This window comes from Delphinapterus leucas, chromosome 5, assembly GCF_059928025.1.
Source record: "Delphinapterus leucas isolate spDelLeu-1000000601 "Yukka" chromosome 5, BTC_Dleu_Yukka2, whole genome shotgun sequence".
Lineage (NCBI taxonomy): Eukaryota > Metazoa > Chordata > Mammalia > Artiodactyla > Monodontidae > Delphinapterus > Delphinapterus leucas.
The window spans coordinates 71,284,884-71,310,448 of record NC_143133.1 but is presented as its reverse complement, the minus strand read 5'-3'; the positions used below and the strand labels follow the sequence as shown (position 1 = coordinate 71,310,448).

The following is a 25,565-nucleotide window of genomic DNA, read 5'->3' as shown; positions in this document are numbered from 1 at the left end:
GTGGTTGAGAATCTGCCTGCCGATGCAGGGGACACGGGTTCGTGCCCTGTTCCGGAAAGATCCCACATGCCGCGGAGTGGCTAGGCCCATGAGCCGTGGCCGCTGAGCCTGCACGTCTGGAGCCCATGCTCCGCAACGGGAGAGGCCACAGCAGTGAGAGGCCCGCGTACCGCAAAAAAAAAAGGTAAGGTTTACATATTTGAACTGATAAAATGATAACATCAACAGACTGTGATATGTATATATGATGTTATGTATACATAATGTAATGTAATGCAACCACTACATATGCAAACATATGGACTAAAAAACACTATATATAAGTCAAAACGGAATTCTAAAGAATGTTCAAATAACCCACAGGAATGCAGGAAAAAGAAAATAGAGAAATGAAAAAGAGAAAAAACAATAAACAAATAAAATGGCAGACTTAAGCATATCAATAATTACATGAAATGAAAATGGTCCATCTACACCAATTATTAAGACAGAGATTTGGTAGAAATGCATTTAAAACATAACCTAAGTTTATGCTGTCTTTATGAAACTCACTTCAAATATAAAAATAGGGCTTCCCTGGTGGCACAGTGGTTGAGAGTCCACCTGCCGATGCAGGGGACACGGGTTCGTGCCCTGGTCCGGGAAGATCCCACATGCCGCGAAGCGGCTAGGCCCATGAGCCATGGCCACTGAGCCTGTGCATCCAGAGCCTGTGCTCCACAACGGGAGAGGCCACAACAGTGAGAGGCCCGTGTACCAAAAAAAAAAAAAAAAAAAAATATATATATATATATAAATATAGGGAGGTTGAAAGTTAAGGGATGGAAAAAATATATCAAGCAAATAATACAAAAGGAAAGCATGATGGTTATATTAACATCAGATAATGCAAAAGAAAATTATCAGGGACAAAGAGGGATAATACATAATGAAAGCAGGGTCAAATTACCAAGAAGGCAAAACAATCCTAAATGTGTATGTACTAAACAGAGCTATAAAAATGTGAAGGATAAACTTACAGAACTGAAAGGAGAAACAGACAAATCCACAATAGTTGGAGACTTAAACACCCCCCTCTTAACAACTGATAGAACATGTAAGAACTCAACATCACCACCACCAACCACAGAATCTAACTGACATTTATAGAACAATCCACTAAACAACAGCAGAATATACATTCTTTTCAAGTGTCCACAGAATATAAGCCAATATAAGACTATGCCCTGGGCCATAAAGTAAGTAACAACAATTTTTTAAAAACTGAAATTACAAAGAGTACTTTCTCTGACCATAATACAATCAAACTAGAAATCAATAACTAAAAGGTAACAAAAAGATGAAAAAAATCACTTGAAAACTAATGATATACTTCTCGATAGAAATTTTATAATACATGGAATGGAATAAAAATTAAAATACAAAATATCAAAGTTTGTGGGTCATAATTAGGAAAAAGAAAAGTCTTAAATCAGTAATCTAAGTTCCTACTTCAAAAAGCTAGAGAAAGTAAAATAAACTCAAAGCAAGCAGAAGAAGATAATAAAGAGCACAAATCAATGAGACTGAATAAAGAAAACCAGAGAAATCAAAGAAATAAAGATTTCTTTCAAGAGGACAATAAAACTGACAAGCCTGACAAAATAAAAAGGAGAGAAGACACAAATTACCAATATCAGTAATGAAATCGGATATCACTGCAGACCCTGAAGACATCAAAAGGATCATAAGGGAGTACTAAGAACAATCCTACACACATTAATTCGACAATTTAGATGAAATGAACCAATTCTTCAAAAAACTAGCACGACTCATCTTGTATATAACAGGTAAACTGAATGGCCATATAATTATTAAGGAAACTGATTTCATAATTCAAAACCCTCTGAAAGAGAAACCTCCAGGCCCAGATGGTTTTGCTGGAAAATTCTACCAAAGGTTTAAAGAAGAATTAACACCAATTCTATACACTCTCTATCAGAAAACAGAAGAGGAGGGAACACATCACAATTCATTTTATGAAAGTAGTATCACCAGTAGTACCAAAAACTACTGTGTCACTAGACAGTGACAAAAAAGATAGTGTCAAAAAAGAAACCTATGGACCAATATCTGTCAGGAAAACAGACATAAACCTCCTTAACAAAATATTAGCAAACAGAACTCAGTGATACATAAAAAAAAATTATATACCATGATTGAGTGGGATTTATTCCAGGATGCAAAGTTGGTTCAGTATTTGAAAATCAATCCATGTAATCTACCACCATAACAGGCTAAAGAAGAAAAATCACATGAGCCTATCTATTGATGTAAAAAAAGTGTCTGACAAAATTTAACACATATTCATGACAAAATTTTCAGAAAAACAGGGAATAGGAACTTTAACTTGATAAAGAGCACCTACAAAAAATCTACAGCTAACATTATATTTAATGATGAAAGACTGAATGCTTCCCCTCTAAGATCAGGAACAAGGCAAGGATATAGCCTCTCACCACTCTTATGTAACACATGCTGGAAGTTCTAGCCAGTGCAATAAACAAGAAAAGGAAATAACGGACATATAGATTAGAAAGAAAGAAAGAAACTTTCTCCACGATTGTTTACAAAGAAAATCCCAAGGAATCTAAAAACAAAAGAACAAAAAAAACCTTCCAGAAATTTCGAGTTCAGGAAAGTCACAGGATGGAAGATTAACATACAAAAATCGATTGTATTTCTATACGCTGGCAATAAATGCATGGAAATAAAAATTTTAAATGCAATACCATTTGCACTGCACCCCAAAAAAGAGAAAATAGATATACAGATGTAAATCTAATAAAACAAATCTCGGCAAATATCACAGGTTAGCTGCAAAGATCAAATGAGCAATGTGTAAGTAAACTGTTGGTAAAATGTAAAGTATTATAGGATTTGTAAGGCGTATCATGTCCATGCCTCCCTTAGATAAGGGAGATGGTGCTTTTCAGCCTGCTGCAGCTCAGTTATCTGGAAAGATATTCAACAATGTCACTCAGGACTCTCCTAAGCTGTCCTTATAAATTAACTAAAACATAGGGATTAAGTAAATTAGGCTCCGTTACCCAAATTAATTATGACAGCAGGCTATAGTTTCTCTTTACTCATTGTGGATACTGAGAATTACACTTGAATCAAGGCACAAAATGAAGGAATGTTATCGGCTCCAAGCAAGAATTAGAATTCTATTTATAAAACTGAGATATGACTAAGAATGTTAACTGTGGTGTCTAAGTCATCTCTAAAATGGAATGGTGGGTGATATGAGGATTCTTAATTTTTCAATATTCATTTTTGTCTTTCAATAAGCATTTAATAAAAATGGTAAGTTTATTTTCTAATTAAGGCTTGTATAATTCAGCAGGCACTTTAAAATGGAGAAATTGAGTAAACTGTATACTGTTTTTAGCTTGATACTCACTGAATACAAAATGTTTTACAAGTAATATATCTCAATATTAAACACTATCTTGCAATATAAAAACTAGACACTTCAAGTGGTTATCTTCACAGTCATGTGTCAACCAAACTACAAATTACATTAATTGTATAATTTTTTAAAATATGTAAATATCCAATAAATGCGCAGTTTGCAATAAAAATACACACATTGTCAAACACTGGCTACCATGACTGATGGGGAGCAAAGTACATATGCCATTCAATTATTTAAAAAATAAAGACAAAAATACTTCCTTGTCGGGCTTCCCTGGTGGTGCAGTGGTTGAGAGTCCGCCTGCCGATGCAGGGGACACGGGTTCGTGCCCCAGCCCGAGAAGATCCCACATCTCGTGGAGTGGCTGGGCCCATGAGCCATGGCCGCTGAGCCTGCACGTCCGGAGCCTGTGCTCCGCAATGGGAGAGGCCGCAACAGTGAGAGGCCCGCGTACCGCAAAAAAAAAACAAAAAACTTCCTTGTCAACTATCCCTTACTTTATAGGTATATCATTCCAGTCACTCAATGGTCTATGCACCATAAATGATGGCAACAGGTTACTGACATAATAAAGACTTTAAAATAATTTCTGGTTATTAAAGACCACAGAGATGAAGTAAATATGATTCTCTCATTACAGAGTTAAAGAATCCTTGTTAGGACTTCCCTGGTGGCGCAGTGGTTAAGAATCCACCTGCCAATGCACGGGACACGAGTTCAAGCCCTGATCCGGGAAGATCCCACATGCCGCGGAGCAGCTAAGCTTGTGTGCCAGAACTACTGAGCCTGTGCTCTAGAGCCCATGTGCCACAACTACTGAGACCATGAGCAGCAACTACTGAAACCTGTGTGCTCTAGGGTCCGCATGCTGCAACTACTGAGCCCATGAGCAGCAACTACTGAAACCCATGTCTTCTAGAGGCCGTGAGCCACAACTACTGAGCCTGAGCGCCACAACTACTGAAGCCCGCATGTTCTAGAGCCTGCATGCTGCAACTACTGAGCCCACGAGCCGCAACTGCTGAAACTGGTGTGCTCTAGGGCCCACGTGCTACAACTACTGAAGCCCGTGTGCCTAGAGCCTGTGCTCTGCAACAAGAGAAGCCACCACAATGAGAAGCTTGAGCACCACAACGAAGAGCAGTCCCCACTCACCACAACTAGAGAAAGCCCACGCTCAGCAACAAAGACCCAACGCAGCCAAAAATAAATAAATAAATAGATAAATAACTTTTAAAAAATCCTTGTTAAAAGAGATACTAGTAACTACTACAACCCTTCCACTTTACAGAGAAGGAAAATTGCCACAACCACAGAAATCAACTGAGCAAATAAACAGGAAAGTCAGGACTTGAATTCAGGTCTCCTGATTCCCAGATTGGTGTTGTTTACCTCTCGGTAATACCAAAAGAGAAACACCTCTGGGAGTAGACATTAAAATGTCTTTTTTGCCATTTTAATTTTCAACTAGACTCAGAAAGTTTATTTGTGGGGCTACTATCCTATGCAGGTTTTATAATATACAACACCAAGGCATATTAAGTTTGTAATGGCTGACAAGTAATCATAAAAAAACAAGACATAGCATCCCTTGATTTCTTCTTTCATTAGGGTACAGTACTTACCATTATTTTTGTAAGCATATATTTATCAAGAGAATATTTATTAAACATAAGAGGCAGAAGAAACCCCTGGGAACAGGTTTTGCTAGCTTTTCTTCCATACATACAAAAAGACTGATAGATAAGAATAAATAAGCTACCAGCAAACATTTGCAGCATTAGCAGCATTATTTACAACAGGTACAAAGTGAAAACAACTCAAATGTCCACCAACTGATGAATGGATAGACAAAATTTGTTTGAAAGAAGCCAGTTGCAAAGATCACATATTGTATGATTCCACTGATATGAAATGTTCAGCACAGGCAAATCCAGAATCAGAAAGATTAGTGGTTGCCAGTGACTGGAAGGAGTGGGGAATGGGAGTGACTGTTAATGGGCATGGTGTTTCTTATGGGGTGATGATAATCTCTAAAATCAGACAGTGGTTAACAGTTGCTCAACTCTGTGAATATACAGTTGACCTTTGAGCAATTCAGGGGGTTAGGGGTGCTGACCCTCTGCACACTGGAAATTCCACATATAACTTTGCAGTTGGCCCTCTACATGCATGGTTCTGCATCTGTGGATTCAACCAACTACAGATTGTGTAGTATTGTAGCACACACTTAGTGAAAAAAATCCGTGTATAAATGAACCCATACAGTTCAAACCCGTGTTGTTCAAGGGTCAACTGTACTAAAAAACAGTGATTTATACACTTTTAAAAGGATGAATTTTAAAACAGGGGAGGGGAGTAAAAGCAAGAAATCTCAGAAAATAAACAGCCATATATATTTTTTTTTTGCGGTACGCGGGCCTCTCACTGTTGTGGCCTCTCCCGTTGCAGAGCGCAGGCTCAGCGGCCATGGCTCACGGGCCCAGCCGCTCCGCAAACAGCCATATTTTTGAACAGTTTCCTAAAACAAAAGAAGAGGGAGCACTAGAGCCATAAATTAGAAAATCTTAAACTCCCTTTCTAAACGTTTAGAAAAACCAATTTCACAGAAAAATGAGCAATAGAAAAAGAGTAAGGCAAAATCCCATATAAAGTTATTAAATAAAAAATAGAGAGAATAAGGAATAGAATAATATTCCTACTAATGGTGAAACCTTGCCAAATATATCCACCATGCACACGCACAAAAAGATGAAAATTACAAGATATGAAAGAACATAAATCAGAATGAATAAACACTCAAAAGGGAGGTGGTGGAACACAGAAAAGAATCAGGCATAAAATAAATCATTTCAAAATGAAGTCTAAGACAGAAGGAATACAAAAGTCACCATACACATGACCTTATGCTTTAAAAGAAATAAACAATGAAAATAAACTTATAGAACAAGAAGAAATGAAGAAAGATGAAAAGGATTCAAGAGAAGGCAAGAAACACAGAAGAAAGGCAAAGAACACCCAACATGTGTACAAGAAGAGTCCCCACAAAAAAAGAAAGCCAAAGCAAAAGAACACAATAAAAAAAAACTATAATTCTAAAGAACTTGCCTAAAATTTTTAAAACTCTGCAATTTCAAATTGAAATAACACACCACGTATCTGGGGAAATCAACTCAGAATGACAAACACTAAGACATATTCTAATAAATTATTGAACTTTAAAGGAGAAGAAAACAACTTTTGGACATCCAGATAAAAAGACCAAACGATTGGAACGGAAACAATTCTTTATTCCTGACAAAAATGGAGCCATATATTTAAGATACTCAAGGAAAGAAAATGTGAGCCAAAGATTTCGTATCTAGCTAATGACTTTCAAATATAAAAAGAGCAGACAAGCTGTCATCGACATGCAAAAATTGAGGGAATGGATATTGTTCCCATAACTCCTTAAGGAATCTAACAGAGGATAAGCTTTAAACAAGAAAACTGACTGGTGAGACAATATCAACAGACAGGTAGCAAGCATCAAATATTATTTAAATGTAGGGCTGAGACTAAATGAGGCATATAAAGGAGAGTATATAACAGTTATTTATGGAAAAAGTTTTTTTATTTTTATTGGAGTATAGTTGATTTACAATGTTGTGTTAATTTCAGGTGTACAGCAAAGTGAATCAGCTATACATACACATATAACCACTCTTTTTTTAGGTTCTTTTCCGATATAGGCATTACAGAGTATTGAGTAGAGTTCCCTGTGCTATACAGCAGGTTCTTATTAGTCATCTATTTTATATATAGTAGTGAATATATGTCAATCTCCCAATTTATCCCTTCCCCCCTTATCCCCTAGTAACCTATTTATGGAAAAAGTTTTATAAACTGCTTTTAGTAACCATATTGTATGGTATTACACTAATGTTATCCCCAGAAGATTCTGTGTAAAATGTGGGAGAAAACAAATTATTAAATGATACTCTATTTCTATGTGTTTCTGAGAGACAGACTTCTCGGAGCAGAATAAAAGAAAGAAAGCTTTAAGTTAAAAGAGGTTAAGTAATTATCCTCAAGCCCTAAATTTGATTAGGAAGTATCAGCATGAACTCATTAAGGCATTCAATCTTAAAAAATATACAAACACAAATCTACACATATATATTTCTAGTAACTGAAAAGAACTAGAAACAATGACCAACTGGATAGTAAAGAGCACAACTAAAAACTCAGACTTTGGTTTCGAAATTCCATTTCCTACCAAAAGAAATCAGGATTTCTTTTTTTGAGAAATAACTAAATTCAGGTCTGTGGCAGGAAGTGTATAAGATGAGCCTATCTTGTCATACCAGTTATCCAGACGTTATCAAAGACTACCAGGGCTGTGTCAAAAAGACCTGAACACCAACTTGAAGATGCTTCTACCAAAGTTGGGAAAATACTCAGACTGAAACACATTAAAAAATGTTTAAATCTGTAAGTTTATAATGATATATGTATGTACGTGTGTGTATATATATATATATATATATGAAAAATATTGGTCACCTTTGGAGGATCCTAGATTGCCAATTTTTTATTTTGTAAACTGGTAAATAAAGGGAAAGAAAAAGTACTGAAATAAAACCTCAGTGCTAGTTAACCAAAGAATAAGGTAAAGTTTCTCTTAGGAATGTTAGAATTGAAATAACCCAATTCTGCAATTCCTAATAAAGTAAGGATATAGGCATTATGCATCAATGCCTGCTAATATCATATGAAACAGGCAATGCCAAGAAGTACCACCACCTATATAGTAGTCTTGCCAAAAATAACATAACTGAATCTAATTAAGCATGTGGATAACTAACAATTTATAGGAAATACAGAGGAATCTGATAAATGACACCATGGAAAATCCAGTCTGTGTGAACATCTACAGGACAAGTGATTTGGTGGTTTCTTCAAACAACAAGGGGGAGTAAAGAGTTGGAGGAAAACTATAAATTAAGAGAAACTTTAAAAAGACATATATTAAAGAGGCAAAACTATAATTTCATTACTTGGATGATAAAAATTATACAGAAAAGTAAGGAAGTGATTGCTGTAAAAATCTGGAAGAATGGCTATTCTTGGGAGAGGGGGTCAAGAGAGGATTGTGTTTGGAAGCAGATGGGTATAGAGTATCTGAGGTAGTAAGTTCTAGTCTCCTGATATGAATGGTAGTTACAAGGGGGTCACCTTATAGGAATTCATTAAGCTCTCTATGTATTATATGGTTTTCTGAATTTGTGCTATATTTTAAAATAACAAAGATTAAAAAATAGATTTATAAATTAGAAATCCTTTTAAATTTATTAATCCTTATATTCTTAGGTAAATGTACTACAGTTTATGAAAGGACAAGTCAAAAAGTTCTACAATCTCCAGATATGGAGAGAAATGCTTTAATAAGGTTAAAGTATAAACTGAGGGAAAACTAGAGTATATGAAGAGGTGCACTAAGCTGTAGTTTCACTATTGTAAAAAATGTTTCCTCCTCTAATGGTAGCAGCATTTTGCCTTATCTATAAACTTGGGAGTTAGGGAGGAATAAAAATATAATGAGGGTTAATTGGAATCAGGTGATCTTTTAAAACCACAGAATGTTAAAGGCTTTTAATATTTTAAAATGCAGTCCCATTTAATCAGGAAGATCAAGGCACAAGTTTCAGAGAGGTGGAAATTTTGATCTAGGACTTTCTCAGCAAAGAAAATTGATAGATGTAGTCAAGATTTAACTAAAGAGGAAAAAAGAATCTTAGAAAATCATAAAAGCCTTAGCAAGTCTAAATATAAGTAAAATCTATTCAAGTATCATTACAAAGACAGCATGAAATGATCTAACACAAATTTGTGTGTTTGGAGGGAGCCCCAAGAACAGCCCCCATGCTCTCTCCTTTCCTTCTCCCAATTGTATGTAACAGTCATGGGAGGGAGAGCAACTCCTTCAATTTTAACTGTATCTAAAAACTGTTTATGGCAGAGGCTGGCTTTGATCACAACTTTTAACAGAAGAAAAAGTAAAGAGGGGCTAGAACAGAGGAAAAAAAGAGAAAAGAATGTAATGCATGTATCTTGTTCATGCTTCAGATTCAATATGCGTTAGTTGATAGAAAAGGGAACACGAAATTTAAAATTTCGGATCCAGGGTAATGACAAAATCCCTGGGTTCATATCAATAAGGCCTCTTATAAATATCGCTTATGTCATCTTAAATATCTCAAAATATAGTGAATTAGAAAATTAAAGCAGTATTAGACAACTACCATCATGAACTCCTCCTTAGTTGTTTCTTTCCTTCTAAATAAAAGTATGTTTGTACATTCAAATTTGTCCTTATCTCTACATTCACTTCTCTAATTAGTCTTCATTTTCTTCCCCTGACTTGTTGAGGTTTCTACCCTGTTTATCTCTACTTGACTGAGTTCCCAGCAACTGGAGATAAATAAAATATATCTTTATCAAAGCAGTTTAAGCAGTCACTTCTACGAAGTCTTAAAAAAACACAATGCGTTCTTTCCCTCAAAGAGAAAAGTGGGCTGAAGAAACACAAAAGCTTTGCAAGAAGAAAACGCAAAGAGGGATGTGTCCAGCCCTTCCTGAGTTAGTGGCATGATCGTGTTCATCAAGAAATGTTTATGGAATGTTTCTTTGTGCCAGGAAACACAGTTTTACTTCCCTTCCCATCTTCAAACTCCAGCTACTACTAAATGCAATTAAAATCAAAGTGACCATTTTTCCAATAGTTAAGGAAACCATCTTCTTCCTCTTCCCATGATTCTGTGACTCCTTAAAATAAGTAAATCAGCTTTCTAGAAAATGTTATAGGCTCATCCCCAAGATGAGGAACAACTAATTTATGTGGCAATTTACTATCTAGTCCATGTTTCTCTACTGGATGGGATTAATGTGCAAAGGTACCTATGAAAACGTGGTGTCTGAATCCTGTCTGCTTCACATCCCTACAAGAGCAGAGAATCCCACAGTCCAATGCAGACTCCTCTCTCTCAAAGTCTAGACATGAGGGTAAATTAGAAAATCCATTTTGACCTTGGATCCAAGAGATATTCTCCAGCTCAGCTTTACCAGTAATTAAACTAGTATTTTAAATCCTATCATATATTGTTCCTTTTTCAATTGGTTTAGAATTTATAGTGTAAAATGATCATCACCAAGCCACAGTACTGACCAGAAAATAAGGGAGTCTGGATTAAGATAAATGAGAGATTAAACAAAATGAAACAAAAAGGAACAAAAAATCAAACATGCACACGCACAAACTTCTCTCTCTTTACCATGTCATCTAGACAGCTAGAGGTACCAGGAATTATGAGACTGGGTTTTCCTGTTATCACAGAGGGCAGGCAGTTTGGTAGTTCAGAATCACAAAAATAATGTAACCTCCACAGGCGTCCCCCACCCCCCCCAAAAAAATCAGCCAGAAGTTATGATCTTCTCGATCTAATAAACAGCAACGTAAAATCTTCAAGTAAAATTTTTAAATTATATAAGCGTACCTAATGCCAAAAACCATTATGAAGCAGCTTATAGAGGCATACAAAAAATAAAATTTATATAAACTTAAAATCCTCTCTTGCCCTGGTATAGATACTACAATCCTTTTATAATCATCTGTTTTCACCTACCTTCTACACCTAGAAGTACTCAAAAGTATCTGGAAATCTCAAAAAAGAGGTTTAAGGTCCTCAAATAATTTAAGAACCGTTTCTACAATGATCCTTAATAAATCACCTTCTTCTCCATCAAAAGAGCATAATCTATTCAGTCTGTTATTATTTCTGACAGTGGCACCAAAACACACCCTTACTGGAGGCCTATAATCAGCCCCTGACATCCAAAACACAAACATTCCAACATTCTACTTTTCTATTTGACTATTCTCTTTCCTTTGGATTCTAATATCTAAAACTATTTCCTTAAATTATACTTAATCCACCAAATCACTGCTAAAACATCTGCATTAGTGAACTTGCTAAAGTACCTATTTCAGTACTTTTATAACCATATTAACTAAATCATTTTTTCAACAAATCAAATCCCAAACCTCCTCTTTCCATATAATGTCCTGTTAGTGTTTTATCCTTCTTATATATCTTTGTTATTTATTGAGTTCTGAAGTTATCAGGAAATCTACATGTCCTGGATAGGGGAAATATTTTTCCTCCTTGCCTATATTTGTTCTGTACCATTTCCTCTGAGGCTTCTATTCATTCTTATTACTGCTGGTCTATCTAATCCCACAGTGTTTCTCCCAATTCTACTTCTTCCTAGCTGTCCATACATCCAATCTCTTGAAACCAACATGATAACTTTGATGTCAACCTTCATATATTTCTTCAGCTGTCAGTTCTTACAAAAGCTACCATTCCATGAATATTCCAAACATCATCAGTTAACAACTCTGCTTTAACATCAATCAGTTTCTAATATGAAAACATGCTTGTTTCATCCTACAGATAAGTAAATCCAAAAACCAAAGACAGAAGAAAAAACATAACATACAGAATGTCTGGCATTTGGTTCATTTTAAAGCATTTATTAGTTTACCTAACAAAGTTAAAACAATAACCTTCAGTTTTAGGTAAGAAAAATGATAAATTCTCTAATATTAAATGCTATATATCACTTATTCCTTTTAGAATTGCAACCCAATACATACCTCTGTAGAAAATGAGTTTCTTCTGGATTTATCCAAGTAACAGAGAATGAATACACATTATTTTAGTATTAAAAAAAAAAGACTAAAATGTGCCTTATAGACATCACTGACTCAGTATGCCAAAAGGTAAAAGATTTAACTAACTTGACCATTTGCTGAAATTTAAAACTTAGTAAGAGGCTGTAGTTACCTCTTTTTGTAGATGAAGTTTGAAGCAACTGTTTGGCTTTGAGGGAAGTACGAGGCAAATTTTTCAGCCTTTGCGAAGCTGTTGAAAAATAAGGAACTGTAATATTTGCCTGGAAGGACAAGATAAAGACTATAGCTTCTGTAAACTTGAATATTTTAATACAAACTTGAAAATTTATCAAGGAACAGATAAGGTGAGACTATGTTAGAATCCTAGAAGCAGAGGAATCTTAAAGTGATGCTTAGTGCATTAAGTTGGAAAAGAAAGGGAATGGAAATCTTAGTGCAAAGTGCATACTTTCCAAAATTATTTCTTATAGATGAGAAAATCTATAATATGTAAACCAATCAAAATATCAAAGAGAAAACAAACCACCAGCAAACATGCTACAGGATGCAAAGAATACAAAGCTAATAAGTAAAGTGATGAACGCAAGCACACAGTACAGAAAAAAAATAAACGTAGTACTTGTTCAGCGCAAAAAGCAGACTTTGGCAAAGCAGTTATTGTTAGATGAACTGTCCTAACATGAAATAGTAATCCCCATACTCAAAAAGGAGAAGAAAACTCAGAACCAGGCAGGTCCTCAAGGGAGTAAACCATCTAGTTGCTTTAATATGTTCAACATCATCTTGCTGTAGAATTCAACTAATTGCACTTTAGACTTTGGGTAGCAACATATCTGGACTATGCACACATGCATATGGGGTGGGCAGGGGTGTGTATGTGTTGGGGTTGAGGGATTTGGAAGAGTCAGAGCATCTGGTTTTTAAAGTGATCAATGAGGAGTTCTAAGCTTTCTTTGGAACTCCTAATCTATTAACTGCAGCAAAACTCTCATAACCGGCAATTAAGCTGCAGTTCAGAGCCATCTGGAGTTAAATCTCACTTTGGCTCCAATGACTGATGATTCCCACATGTACCACTGCAGTCACCTATTTAAGTGGCTCTAAAATGTCGTTCTACCCATTTGAAAGTCAGACTTCATATACCTCTAGGATCTATATGCAACACCCCCAACCCGCCCACAAAAAGAGATCTCAAACCATAAATCTGGCCAGAGTTTAAACTATCATTGGGTTGATAAATGGATTACTTGATATATCACCAAAAAGAATTAAGGAGAATTTTTCTTTCCCTCTGTTGCTTAACCGTATCAATGCTGATAGGATTTTCTCACTGTCTAATAGTAAACACTTTTAATGTTAAACCAAATGCATCTGATTTCAATTTCTGTAACACTTACTACAACACATTACTGCTGCTAAACAATATTGTATGCCAGTTTAAGTTAAATATATTGCCAGGCAGACAAGCAAAAAATTCTCCAAACCTAAAAAATACCAATTTTATAATGCATTACCTCATATCTATCCCACAGAAATATAGGATGCTATCGTCATTGAATATTCTTCATTTACATATTTATTCATACATGCTTTCAACCATTCACATTTTCATTCATTCACTCATTCATGCATTCCTGCTTTCTTTCATTCTTTCAAGTAATTATCTACTTTATTAGAGGCACTGTTTTAGGAACAATGGATTCAGTATCCAGCTAGATAGACAAAGTTCCTACTTTCATGTAACTAAGATTTTAGGGAAGGGGAAACACAATAAACAAAGAGTAAAATATATGGCCTGCAAGATGGTGATAGCTGCTAAGGAGAATATTAAGTAGGAAAGGGTGACAAGAAGTAGGAAATTTAAGTTGCAATTACAAATAGAGTCATCAGGAAATATTTCCCTGAGATGACATTTGCCCAAAGATCTGAAGGAAGAGAGGAAGTGAGCCATACAGATATCAGGGGAATGCACTCGATATGGAAGGAAAAGCAGCAGTAAGGACCTGAGGTAGGAGTGTGCCTGCTATATTTGAAGAACAGAAGTAGGTCATGGTGATTGGAGTGGAGTAAATGAGGGCAAAAGGTAACCAACTGTACATACACTGGCAATCCACAGTATCTATTAACTATTAAAATTTTTTAAACGAGGGTTTAACATATCACCTCTAATCAACTGTCCTGGAAAGATCTTATTTAAATTAATAGCTACAATAACTCCAATGGAACTTATTTATCCCTCAAGTTTCATGGGTGATGCCACAAGAACAGCATCTACAGACAAGTGAAAACTGTCCAACAATAAGTCAAAGAATCAGATAGGATCCTGTTTATAGCAAATAGGATCAGGCAGTATACTCTAAATTTGCCTGATACAGATGGAATGAAATGAATGATTTTCATGAGATACCACAAAGTCACATAATGTTACTCAAATAAGAACAAAAACTAAATTTTAATCTGAATTATCAATCGTAATTTGATCTGTTTTCTAATGACGAAACCACTTTTTATTTATTTTGTCCGCACAGCTTGCAGGATCTCAGTTCCCCAACCGGGATCAAACCCAGGCCCAGGCAGTGAAAGTGTCAAGTCCTAACCACTGGACCGCCAGAGAAGTCCCCAAAATCACTTTTTAAAGACAAATTATAGTAGTTAAACTGAAAGTCTCCAAATCCTTCTAGAACTTTAATCCATTCTCCACATTGCTACCAGACTGAGTTTCTTAAGAAGTAACCCTGATTAAAAGCCTATGATGGCTCGCCATGCTTATAAGATGAAATCTAAACTCCTTAATATGAAATTTATTTGATTCATTTATTTTTTTGGCTGCACTGTGTGGCTCGTGGGATCTTAGTTCCCTGACCAGGGATCGAACCCGCACCCTCGGCAATGAAAGCATGCAGTCTTAACCACTGGACTGCCGGGGAATTCCCAACATGATATTTAAAAGCTCCCACAATCTAACCCCTACCTACATCTCTCGTCCTTGGTCACTGCACCAACTAACCATCCTGTGACCCACACTTTAGTCAAACAAAACCACTATAATCAGGATGCCATTCTTAAGACTTCATTACTGGTCCCACTGTTTGGAAAACTTATACTTCCTTTCCTCGTGTGACAACTCCTTCAGAGTTGGCTGAGACATCTTTCAATACCTTTCCTGAAAACCTCTTCATACTGCAGTGTAATGCCTCTCCTGTTCCCACATCACTTCCTGCCTATCACTTCCTATTTTGGAGGGCATGAGCTGTCTCTTTCACATTTATATTCCCAGTGCTTGGAACATATACACCCAATAAATATCTGTTGAATAATTAAGAAACACATAAGTGACTGAGTACTGGATAAAATCCAGAGATTCAAACTAAATATTCGAGATCCTCCACAGCTGAGGTCCAATTGAGTGGTTCTCAAACTTAAATATGCCAGAGTCAGCTAAGACACTTCTAAAAAATAGATTCTGGGTCCCCATCCCAGATGTATTCAATCAACATTTCCAGAAGTAAAGGTCAGAAAAACTACATTTATAAAATCTCTTTGTGATAACTGACAACATCATTACACTACTTATCCTTAAACAGGAGTTCTACAAGTATCTCACTCATTTGTACATTAGCCAATTACACAGATTTATCATGACTTATTTATTTCAATTTATGTTTCACAATTATATAAAATTTGAGTGTAACCTTTTAGTGTTTTGGTTACAAGTGAAATCTGGATGAGAATTCCTTCCCCATGGGCCTAAGTGCAGTCTGGCCTATGTATAAGCTGACAACTGCCCTGGACACTTCCTCTTCAGTGAGAGGTCCAGAGTACAATACTGATCCTATACATCTTTTCTTTGGGAGTATACTCTGTATCCTATTCAAATATATTCTTCCATTTAGTTAAATGTAAGCAAGCAAGTGGATAAATGTTACAATGACTTATTTTACTCTTTTGTGGTAATTCACAAAGTATTTATAGTTCAGTCTCAAATCATGCTCCAGTAGAGTCATCCAAGAATATTTTCCAAGATGCCTCCTCATTTGAAATTAGGTCAGCATGATGTAATCCAAACAATGATTGGGAGGAAATCAGGAGACTCATGGAGGAGTTGAGAAGAGGGAGTAATTTGGCTTGGTTTTGCCACTTTTCTAGTTACTTGACATTGTACATATAATTTATATGGATCTCTTTTCCCTCTCTATAAAAATGAAAAATGAGATGTTGTGAGGTTCAAATGAGACAATACATGTGAAAGTAAACTCATACTACTTTTTATAAAACCAGCAGATTGCCTTGGGTTTTTCTCTCTTATTTCTGAACCAGTAATTCCTATATTTTTCTGAAAATTAAACTCTCTATTAAACCTGTGCTCCAGTGGTCTTAGAAAGCAAGCACTAGTCTTTTGAAAAACTGTCCATGAGAAACATTCCTTCCTTTAACTGGAGAATCTGAGAAAATTACATGTATCCATGACCTCTGCAATGCTCTGGTTTTCTTAAACTTTTTAAGTTACTCACATTTTCCAAATATAAAAGTCAAGAATTGGTAATAGCTATCAAAATGAAAATATATTAGAACTCTCATAATATTCATATTTGAATGCCAACATCCACAATAATGCAGCCATAGCAAATAAGCATATAAAAATAGTGACTGGCATAGTAACAAGGCAAAAGAAGTGGTCCCTTAGGTGGAAATAAAGCAACCTTGCAAAGTTAGGTTCATGCAGACCAGCAAGTAAGAACCAAAGCTTTACCACTTAAGAGCTGGAAAAATACTTATAAGAAAATAAAATGCAGCAAATATATAAACTTGGTTTATATAAAATATTTTAAATGCTAATTCATATATAAAACTTGCCATTGTAATATCTATACATAATTATATATCAAAATAAAAAGGCTATTATGAAAACAGTACACCTATATGCACACACTAGTTAAAACACACATATAATGTATCAAAGATATATGTAAAATTTTCAGAAAAATAGGTAGCACTTTATTTTGCTTTATAATGTATTAACTTTAAACAAAACGTTTTAAATTTTTTTTCTTTTTTTTTGGCCGTGCCACACGGCTTCCGTTATCTTAGTTCCCCAACCAGGGACTGAACCTGGGGCCACGGCAGTGAAAGCCCAAGTCCTAACTACTGGACCTCCAAGGAACTCTCAAGTTTTAAATATTTTTATAAAATAAACTTTATTAAATTTTAAACCTGCCAATATTCTGGATTTACTACTTTCCAAATACGTTTTTGTGAGTAGTGTGATTCTATACTAAAATAAATATTTGTGACATTTTCATCATAAATAAGCTTCACTACAGCTACATATATAAAAATAAACAAGTATATGCAATTTTTAAAAAAGGATGGTACCTTACTTTTTCTTCTGCCTATACATTATTCAAATATTGAAATACGACTATGAAACAGTATACATATATCCCACTTAAAAGTAAATTAGTGATTAGAATCTCATTATGTTTCTTTACGTATTTTCCTTAATTATCAACTTCTGGGGAAAAAGAAAAAAATAATTTACCTCCAGGAAAAATAAATTCTAGGGAATCAGCAGTTGATTATACAATGGTAATTCTACCACTAGAGAAGGTGAGTAGTTATCATAAAGTTTAAGATATGGTCAATATATTCTTTTTTTATTAACATTTTTATCCTAGGTTCTCAATCTTTTATTGTTCCTTCTCTTTTTGTAAAGAGTTATTTTTCATTTCCATACAGCTTTAAGATGCTAGAATAGTTTAAATAAACAAACAGCATGTATGAGGGCATGAGGGAACAAATCTGAGTAAAGATTTGGTACTGACAATAATGGAATGAGGTAAAAAGGATATAGATATAGCTGGTTTCATCAAAGAGCTGGGAAGCAGTCTGAAAATATGTCATGGAAAGATTTGAGAAATTCAGAATTTAACAATTTCAAACTAAGTATTAAAGCACCTCTGAAAGCCAAGTGAAAATGGTGTTTTGGATTATCTGTGCATAGAATGTAAAAGTGTAGCTTATAATATACATGAGTTTTGTTACTTAATATTCTTAACGATATAAAAGTTTCTTTCCTGTTGTATTAACACTGTGAATTGCTCTTCCCAAGGGGGAAGAAAACCCCAGAAACAGGATATTATTAAATCAAATTAACTTAATTTGCAGGTTTAAAGGCTCAAAACCTATCACTCACCACTTCAGCAATAACTTAAGAGTTCAAACTGTATTTTTACATTCATTTTTAAAATTTTGTGAATCTCTATTTTCTACACCATTTATGAGTACCACATGAGTACCATAACGGCACTCTTAAACACACAGTTCACATGGTCTGTGTGTTTAAAATTTAATGTGATAGAAAAACATGTTTTTGCACACCTCCATCTAAAAAAATGAGGTACCCAAATCTCTAGGTATCAGTTTTCTACAATGCCTTAAATTTTAGAGTTTATCTTAGAAAAAAAAAGAAATAATATTTCTGGATAATTTTTATGTCTTAGTACTAAACCACTGATGTGACAAATCTCTCTAAATGGGCTTTGGCTTTCAATCAGGATCAACATGGGTCTGAATCCTAACTTGCTACTTATAAGCTGTATGGTATGATCATAGATAACTTATGTAACCTTTCAAAGCTTCAATTTCCTAATTTGTAAAATGTGTTAGTAATTGAACCTACTTCATAGAATTGTTCAGAGGATTAAACAGAATTATGAATGTTTGGTACCGTACAATGTGAGTTGTATAATAAAAATAATATTATATGCAATCTGTAAATAGGGAAAATTTATCAATATATCACAAAAGTCATTTTGGTTCAAATGTATTTTTTTCTGGACTGGATTTTTGAGCCACCAAGTAACAGCAGCTTAATACAAACTACACAAAGTCAGCTAAACACAACAGAGCCAAGGAAGAGTGCAAGGGGATTTAAAAAGAGTTGAATGCTTTCAAAGTTGTGTTACTCAATACACAAGTTATAAATGGACAGTCAATAACCTCGTGTTTGTATCACTTCTTTGTCACAGCTTTGAGGAAATGAAGGAACCACATCACAGTGACCACTCAACCACTGACAGTAAACATGCTACAAAGGAACTGAATGAATCAAACTACAAAACTGATGTGAACTGTGGGATAGAAGGCATGCATATTGAGCATTTCTAAGATTGTAGAAATAACTCTGATAGTTGTTTAAAACTGGTTTGACTGCATGCTCATATCTACCCTACTTAATACGCAATACTTTTTGGAAAGTATTCAATTCTGTTTTAGTCTCTCTGTAAAGTACAGAGTGCCATCTACTCCCACATCACTTCTTGGCTCAGTTTGGCCACTTTGTCTTAGAAGTTCCTTCTGCATGATTATCTGATCTTTGTTTATGGTGCATATGTCTCCTTAATTCAACGGTCTCAACGTTCCTTTCCATCAGGTTACCTTCAACTTTTTTTAAAAATGAAATTCTACATTTGCTGGAGTATTTATTTTATTTATTAAGAATTTAACATGCCTTTAATTGTGCTATTATTTTCATGGGATCATTATTTTTATTAATGTTCTAGTAAGAAAGCTCCTTGGGTTTTAAGTGGTCTGCTTCAGGACTATTTCCCCCCAAAATCCTGTCATTTTTAATGTGCAGTATTGCAGAATATAAGATTTTTAAGGCATATATATTTATACATTAAACAGCTAGAACTTGCTTATTTTAGAATTCTAGAGAGACCACAGTTTCATACAGATTTAAGTATTGATACAATTGGGTATTTTATAGGGACAAATTTTAAATTTTAATATAGCTATGATCATCTTATAGCCATTGATAATCACTACATTTTACTATAGTTGAATACAGCTATTCAGCACAAAATTAAAATCTATAATTTTCATTTATCTTTAAATAACTGATACATAAAGGATACTTACTGGCTGAAGCCTGAGGTTGCATGCGAGGTATTCCTCCATTTGGCACTTGAAAATTTGAGTCACTTCTGCTGCTTTTCACTGAGTCAACTTGTGTATTGGATGTTCGGGATAGGTTTGGAAGACTGCGTCTTAGTTTTTCTACGACAACAGAAATTTAATTAAAAGAAAAAATCAAAACATTCTTTCCGATGGAGAAAATTAAAATTAATTAACATTCAAAAATCAAATTCTTGGGCCTCCCTGTAGTGCAGTGGTTAAGAATTCACCTGCCAATGCAGGGAACACAGGTTTGAGCCCTGGTCTGGGAAGATCCCACATGCCATGGAGCAACTAAGCCTGTGCCCCACAACTACTGAGCCTGTGCTATAGAGCCTGCAAGACACAACTACTGAGCCCATGCACCTAGAGCCCGTGCTCTGCAACAAGAGAAGCCACTGCAATGAGAAGTCTGAGCAGCACAATGAAGAGTAGCCCCTGCTTGCCACAACTAGAGAAAGCCCGCCTACAGCAACAAAGACCCAACACAGCCAAAAGTAAAAATTAAATAAAATAAATAAATTTAAAAAAAATAAAATTCTTTATTTAAGTGTTATGCATATTTTAGAAGAGCTAACAGGAAGTACACGTCTTATAAAAATAAACAATACAGTTTCTATAAATGGGTAGAACTGTTTAAAAGAACCATAAATTACTTAAATGAAAATCTATACACAGGGACTTCCCTGGTGGCTCAGTGGTTAAGAATCCGCCTGCCAATGCAGGAGACATGGGTTTGATTCCCTGGTCCGGGAAGATCCCACATGCCACAGAGCAACTAAGCCCGTGTGCCACAACTACTGAGTCTGTGCTCTAGAGCCCTCGAGCCACAACTACTGAGCCCATATGCTGCAAGTACTGAGGCCCGCGTGCCTAGAGCCTGTGCTCCACAACAAGAGAAGCCACCACAATGAGGAGCACGCACACTGCAACGAAGAGCAGCCCCTGCTCGCCACAACTAGAGAAAGCCCGCGCGGAGCAACAAAGATCCAATGCAGCCAAAAATAAATTAAAAAAAAAAAAATCTATACACAGATCACTTCATGAGTATAACAAAGCAAAACTAACATAATCAAGTAAAATTAAATTCACTTCTTCCTTTATTTTTGCATTGACTCAGTATTTTTAAAATAAATTTATTTTTGGCTGCGTTGGATCTTCGCTGCTGCGCGTGGGCTTTCTCTAGTTGAGGCAAGCGGGGGCTACTCTTCCTTGCGGTGCACAGGCTTCTCATTGTGGTAGCTCCTCCTGTCATGGAGCACGGGCCCTAGGCTCGTGGGCTTCAGTAACTGTGCCTCGCAGGCTCAGTAGTTGTGGCGCACGGGCTTAGTTGCTCCATGGCATGATGTGGGATCTTCCCAGACCAGGGCGCAAACCCATGTCCCCTCCATTGGCAAGCGGATTCTCAACCACTGTGCCACCAGGGAAGTCCCTGACTCAGTATTAATAAAACAATAAACTGTCTAAATTCTTGATCTACTTTCTAAAATACAGAACCTTGGTAAAAACTGTTACTTTCATACTGAAATATGAAGGACAAATTTTTTTTTTTTTTTCTTGCGGTACGCGGGCCTCTCACTGTTGTGGCCTCTCCCGTTGCGGAGCACAGGCTCCGGACGCGCAGGCTCAGCGGCCATGGCTCAACGGGCCCAGCCGCTCTGCGGCACGTGGGATCTTCCCGGACCGTGGCACGAACCCGCGTCCCCTGCATCGGCAGGCGGACTCTCAACCACTGCGCCACCAGGGAAGCCCTGAAGGACAAAGTTTTTCCAGACATTATAGTTACCTTCATTTTTAACACTGGTTGTCTGTAAATCTGTGGGATGGCCTTGAAGGGAAAGGCGAGGTTGCTGTAAGCGGCTAATCATAGGCTGTGGGGACACTCTACTATATTCTATTCCCCGAGCAGGAGATCGAGAACGAGGTGAATTTCGGGGTGACTGCTTAGGAGATGGTCGAGGTGAATTGCGTGGTGATGGTGAAAACCTGTTAACAGCAGGGTATACTGCATGATGCATATTGTCATCTTCATCATCTAAACTTTGTGCATCAAGTTCCTGATCACTAAAAGTACCCCGTCTTGTAGAATTGCAAGATGAACCAGAACTGCGCCGAGACGCGGTGGCTGCATATTCTTGCCGGAGACCTGACAATAATGAATGTGTTATTTTATTTCTTTAGTTTTATTTTTAAACATTTAAATATTTTTAAGGTTTAAAAGCAAAAGATTATCATTGAGAAATTCAAATAGGGTATAACGTGTAAAGGAAAACTCCCTTTCACTTGATTCACCTTAGACTTTCCCACACATAAGGATGCATATACCACATCTAAAAGGCTATTTTTAAATTAAATGAAATTCATAAATTTTTGCCCAATTTCAACATTTCTTCTTGAATCCGAAATCTATATTAAAAATAGAACAATAAATTTAAAAATATTTCTACTCCAAAAGACAGTAATCCAAATTTGAGATTAACATTAAAGGAATACTGAAGGAAAACAATTACTGCCCAACCAGTGTAAAGAATACATCAGTGAGTAAATATACTCCCTGGATACTGAATCCTTGCATTAATCTTACTCAAGAAGATGATGAAGGAAACTTCTATCCCACTCTTAGGAATTCAATACTTGGACACAAACATAATTTCAGTTGTTTCATAACCTAAGAGACTTCAATAAAACAAGATAAATTCTAAGCCATCAAGTAAGAATTTTCAAAGGAGTCCCTTAATTATATTGATACCTCCAGAAATACCCAAGCAACCTTAGGAGCCCTTCAAATAGTATAAAACCTTCTAGAATAAAAACAAATGCTGATAGATATTCAACGAGAAAAAAAATTACAATTGAAAAAAATGTATGGAGTTTAGATAACATTTTGAGGAAGTCCTGCAAACTATTGGCAGTTTAGCCCAAAAGATCTGTTCTAGGGAAGTATCAAACTTTTAAGTTATATATTCATTCACAGAAAGTGATATCAACATGGTTCCCCAAAGTAGTGGATGAGAATCACACCAGGGTACCTGTAAAACTAGATTCCTAGGGCCCGTCTAGCCCTTTGGTCAGGTTTGGGGACCACTGTAGCAACCAACAAATTACTTAGTGTCATGTTATAGCAAACATGGCACTAAAGTCACCTAGCAAAAGATGACAGACCAGTGAGAAGAGTGGTGTTTTAAAAAAGAAAAATCCAGATCCCAATGCAGGTTCTCCATTAACAAGGGGGTCTTAGGGAAGTCACAACCACTATGGGATTGTGTGTTTCTCATTTTAAAAATGAGGGAGCTTAACCAGGCAAACGCCCAAATCTGTTACTCTTCATTTTTGTTACCAAAGAATGGGAGAAACAATGTTGTAAAAAGGAAAATCATTCTCTCTTTAAAAAAAAAAAAAAAAAAAAGCTGGTGCTTTCAAGGAGGTATCACACACATTTTCAGCATTTTTTGTTTTATTTTTTAAAAAATTCACCAGGAAAAGAAATATTTGTGCGTGTGAATAGCTTAGAAAGGATTTTTAAAGTAAGACTAAAATTTCTATTATGCATTACCAACACACAATATGAAAACTACAGCAAATAGCTGGTTGAATTTCTAACAAAATACTGCAGTCTAAAAAGTCAGGATTCAAAGAAGAAATGAGTGAGTTTATTCTAACTGGTAGTTACACAGCATTCTTTATTCTTTTTTCACATCCATGATAATAAGTAACCCCTCACTAGCTGACAATACCATACTCCCAGTGAGGAGTTACATACACAAAGTTACAGAAGAAAAGGGTAAAATGTTATTAGTTTCTAGGGCTAAAGATAGATAAAACAAGCACCAAAGCTTTCTATCTTTCTAAGGGAAGATGTGTGAAAATGAGACAAGAATTAGCAGAGTGAGAAACATTGCAGTTTCTTAATAAATGTTATAGCTTGATAAAACTTACTACATATTTACATAAAAGAAAGGACCTAAACAGAAAAAATTTGAACTAAACTATAGCATTGCTCCATTACCTCAGCCAACTGTCAAGACTCTGAAATCTGTGTTTCAAGGATCTTTTCATTATGAAGGTTAGAGAGACTGCTTCCTTCACAGTTAAGCCTATGGCATCATACAATAAAATATACAGGCAAGAATAATACTATCACCAACATCTTACATTCAGATGAGAGTCAGGGCACTAATGAGCCCTTGAAATAGTATGAAAAATTTTGTGTGTATGCATATTTTGGGAATGACAGGGGACAACACTTTTATCAGATTCTCAAAGGTATATGTGACCTAAAAAGTTGCAAGGACCACTTTGCAAAGCAACATCACATGCTTCATTTAACTTAATGTCACAATCCCGATTTTCCCATGAAGGTCTTTTTTACAGACTACACCAAACATTCTAAGAAAGATAAAATTTGCCCCCAAGGAGAAAAAAAATGATTTGGGGGATGTGAAAAAAATCTTAGATATCATAATAGTTTGTAGCCCTTACAGTACAAAAAGAGATATACAGTATATCAACGGTATTAAAATTTAACGGGAGTGGGGGTGGCTAAAAAGGGGGGAAAATGTCTAAATCGGCTCCTTGGGGAGGCAATAATGAAAGAACAGTTGAGAAACTCTGGTCTACACTAAGAAAACACAGAGCAACCGAGTAATAACTACAGAGTTACAGTGTAGAGTAACATGCAGGGTATGATTACCAGTCACAGAAGCAGAGCATAGCCTGTTTTTCTTTGCTCCTCACACAGCAAACCGCTCTACATACTATGGACTCTAAAAACAAGTTAATGAACAAACCAGTCCACTTGTTGAAAAAGCCTCTGAAATTTCAACATTTCTATTCTTACTACATTATTATTCCACGACACTTTGACATATTTAATAACAACAACAAATTTGTACAGTAATGAAAGACCACAACTTTAACAATTAAAATACTTACTTTCTTCCTGCATCCGAGCTAGAATCTGCACATCAGTTACATCATTTAGCTTATAATTGGATCCAATTGAATCTTCATCTAATTCTGAAGCACTTAATTCACTGTCTATAGAGGATTGAGGACTGAGTGGAGGATTTCTGTCTGACGAACTTTTCAAATTACCTTAAAAAAGAAAATGATTCAAACTTCAGTGAAACAAAAGTTGAATAAACATCTGTTGCAATTAACTTGATATTATATCTTTGGATTCAGTTCATTGTTATTCTGCCTTTTCTGTTTATAAAATTCGCAAATGTTAAAATTAAAAATTGTCCTGATTAAGTATAAAGAGGGCTACAGAGACTCCTTCATATATAATGACAAATACAAAACACATTTTCTTATAGCTATAACTTATCTATATTCTTATGAAACAATTAAGTTTTTAAAACAGTACCTGGCAAGTAATTAATGTTCAATAATACATGCTATAGGATT

General features: G+C 35.6%; 1 protein-coding gene across 4 annotated transcripts in view; it reads right to left on the bottom strand.

Moving 5' to 3' along the window:
* Positions 1–25,565, bottom strand: part of SLAIN2 (SLAIN family member 2) — a 94,480-nt gene that overhangs the window by 28,262 nt on the left and 40,653 nt on the right. For 2 of the 4 annotated variants that reach the window (XM_022564753.3, XM_022564764.3), the window contains 4 exons: positions 25,089–25,250; positions 21,943–22,302; positions 20,121–20,258; positions 12,349–12,426 (listed from right to left, as the gene is read on the bottom strand). In XM_022564753.3, coding sequence (XP_022420461.1) covers positions 12,349–12,426; positions 20,121–20,258; positions 21,943–22,302; positions 25,089–25,250 — 738 coding nt within the window. Of the gene's footprint in view, positions 1–552; positions 3,868–12,348; positions 12,427–20,120; positions 20,259–21,942; positions 22,303–25,088; positions 25,251–25,565 lie in introns of all 4 variants that reach the window. The other 2 variants (XR_016393274.1, XM_022564759.3) reach the window with 2 other exon arrangements.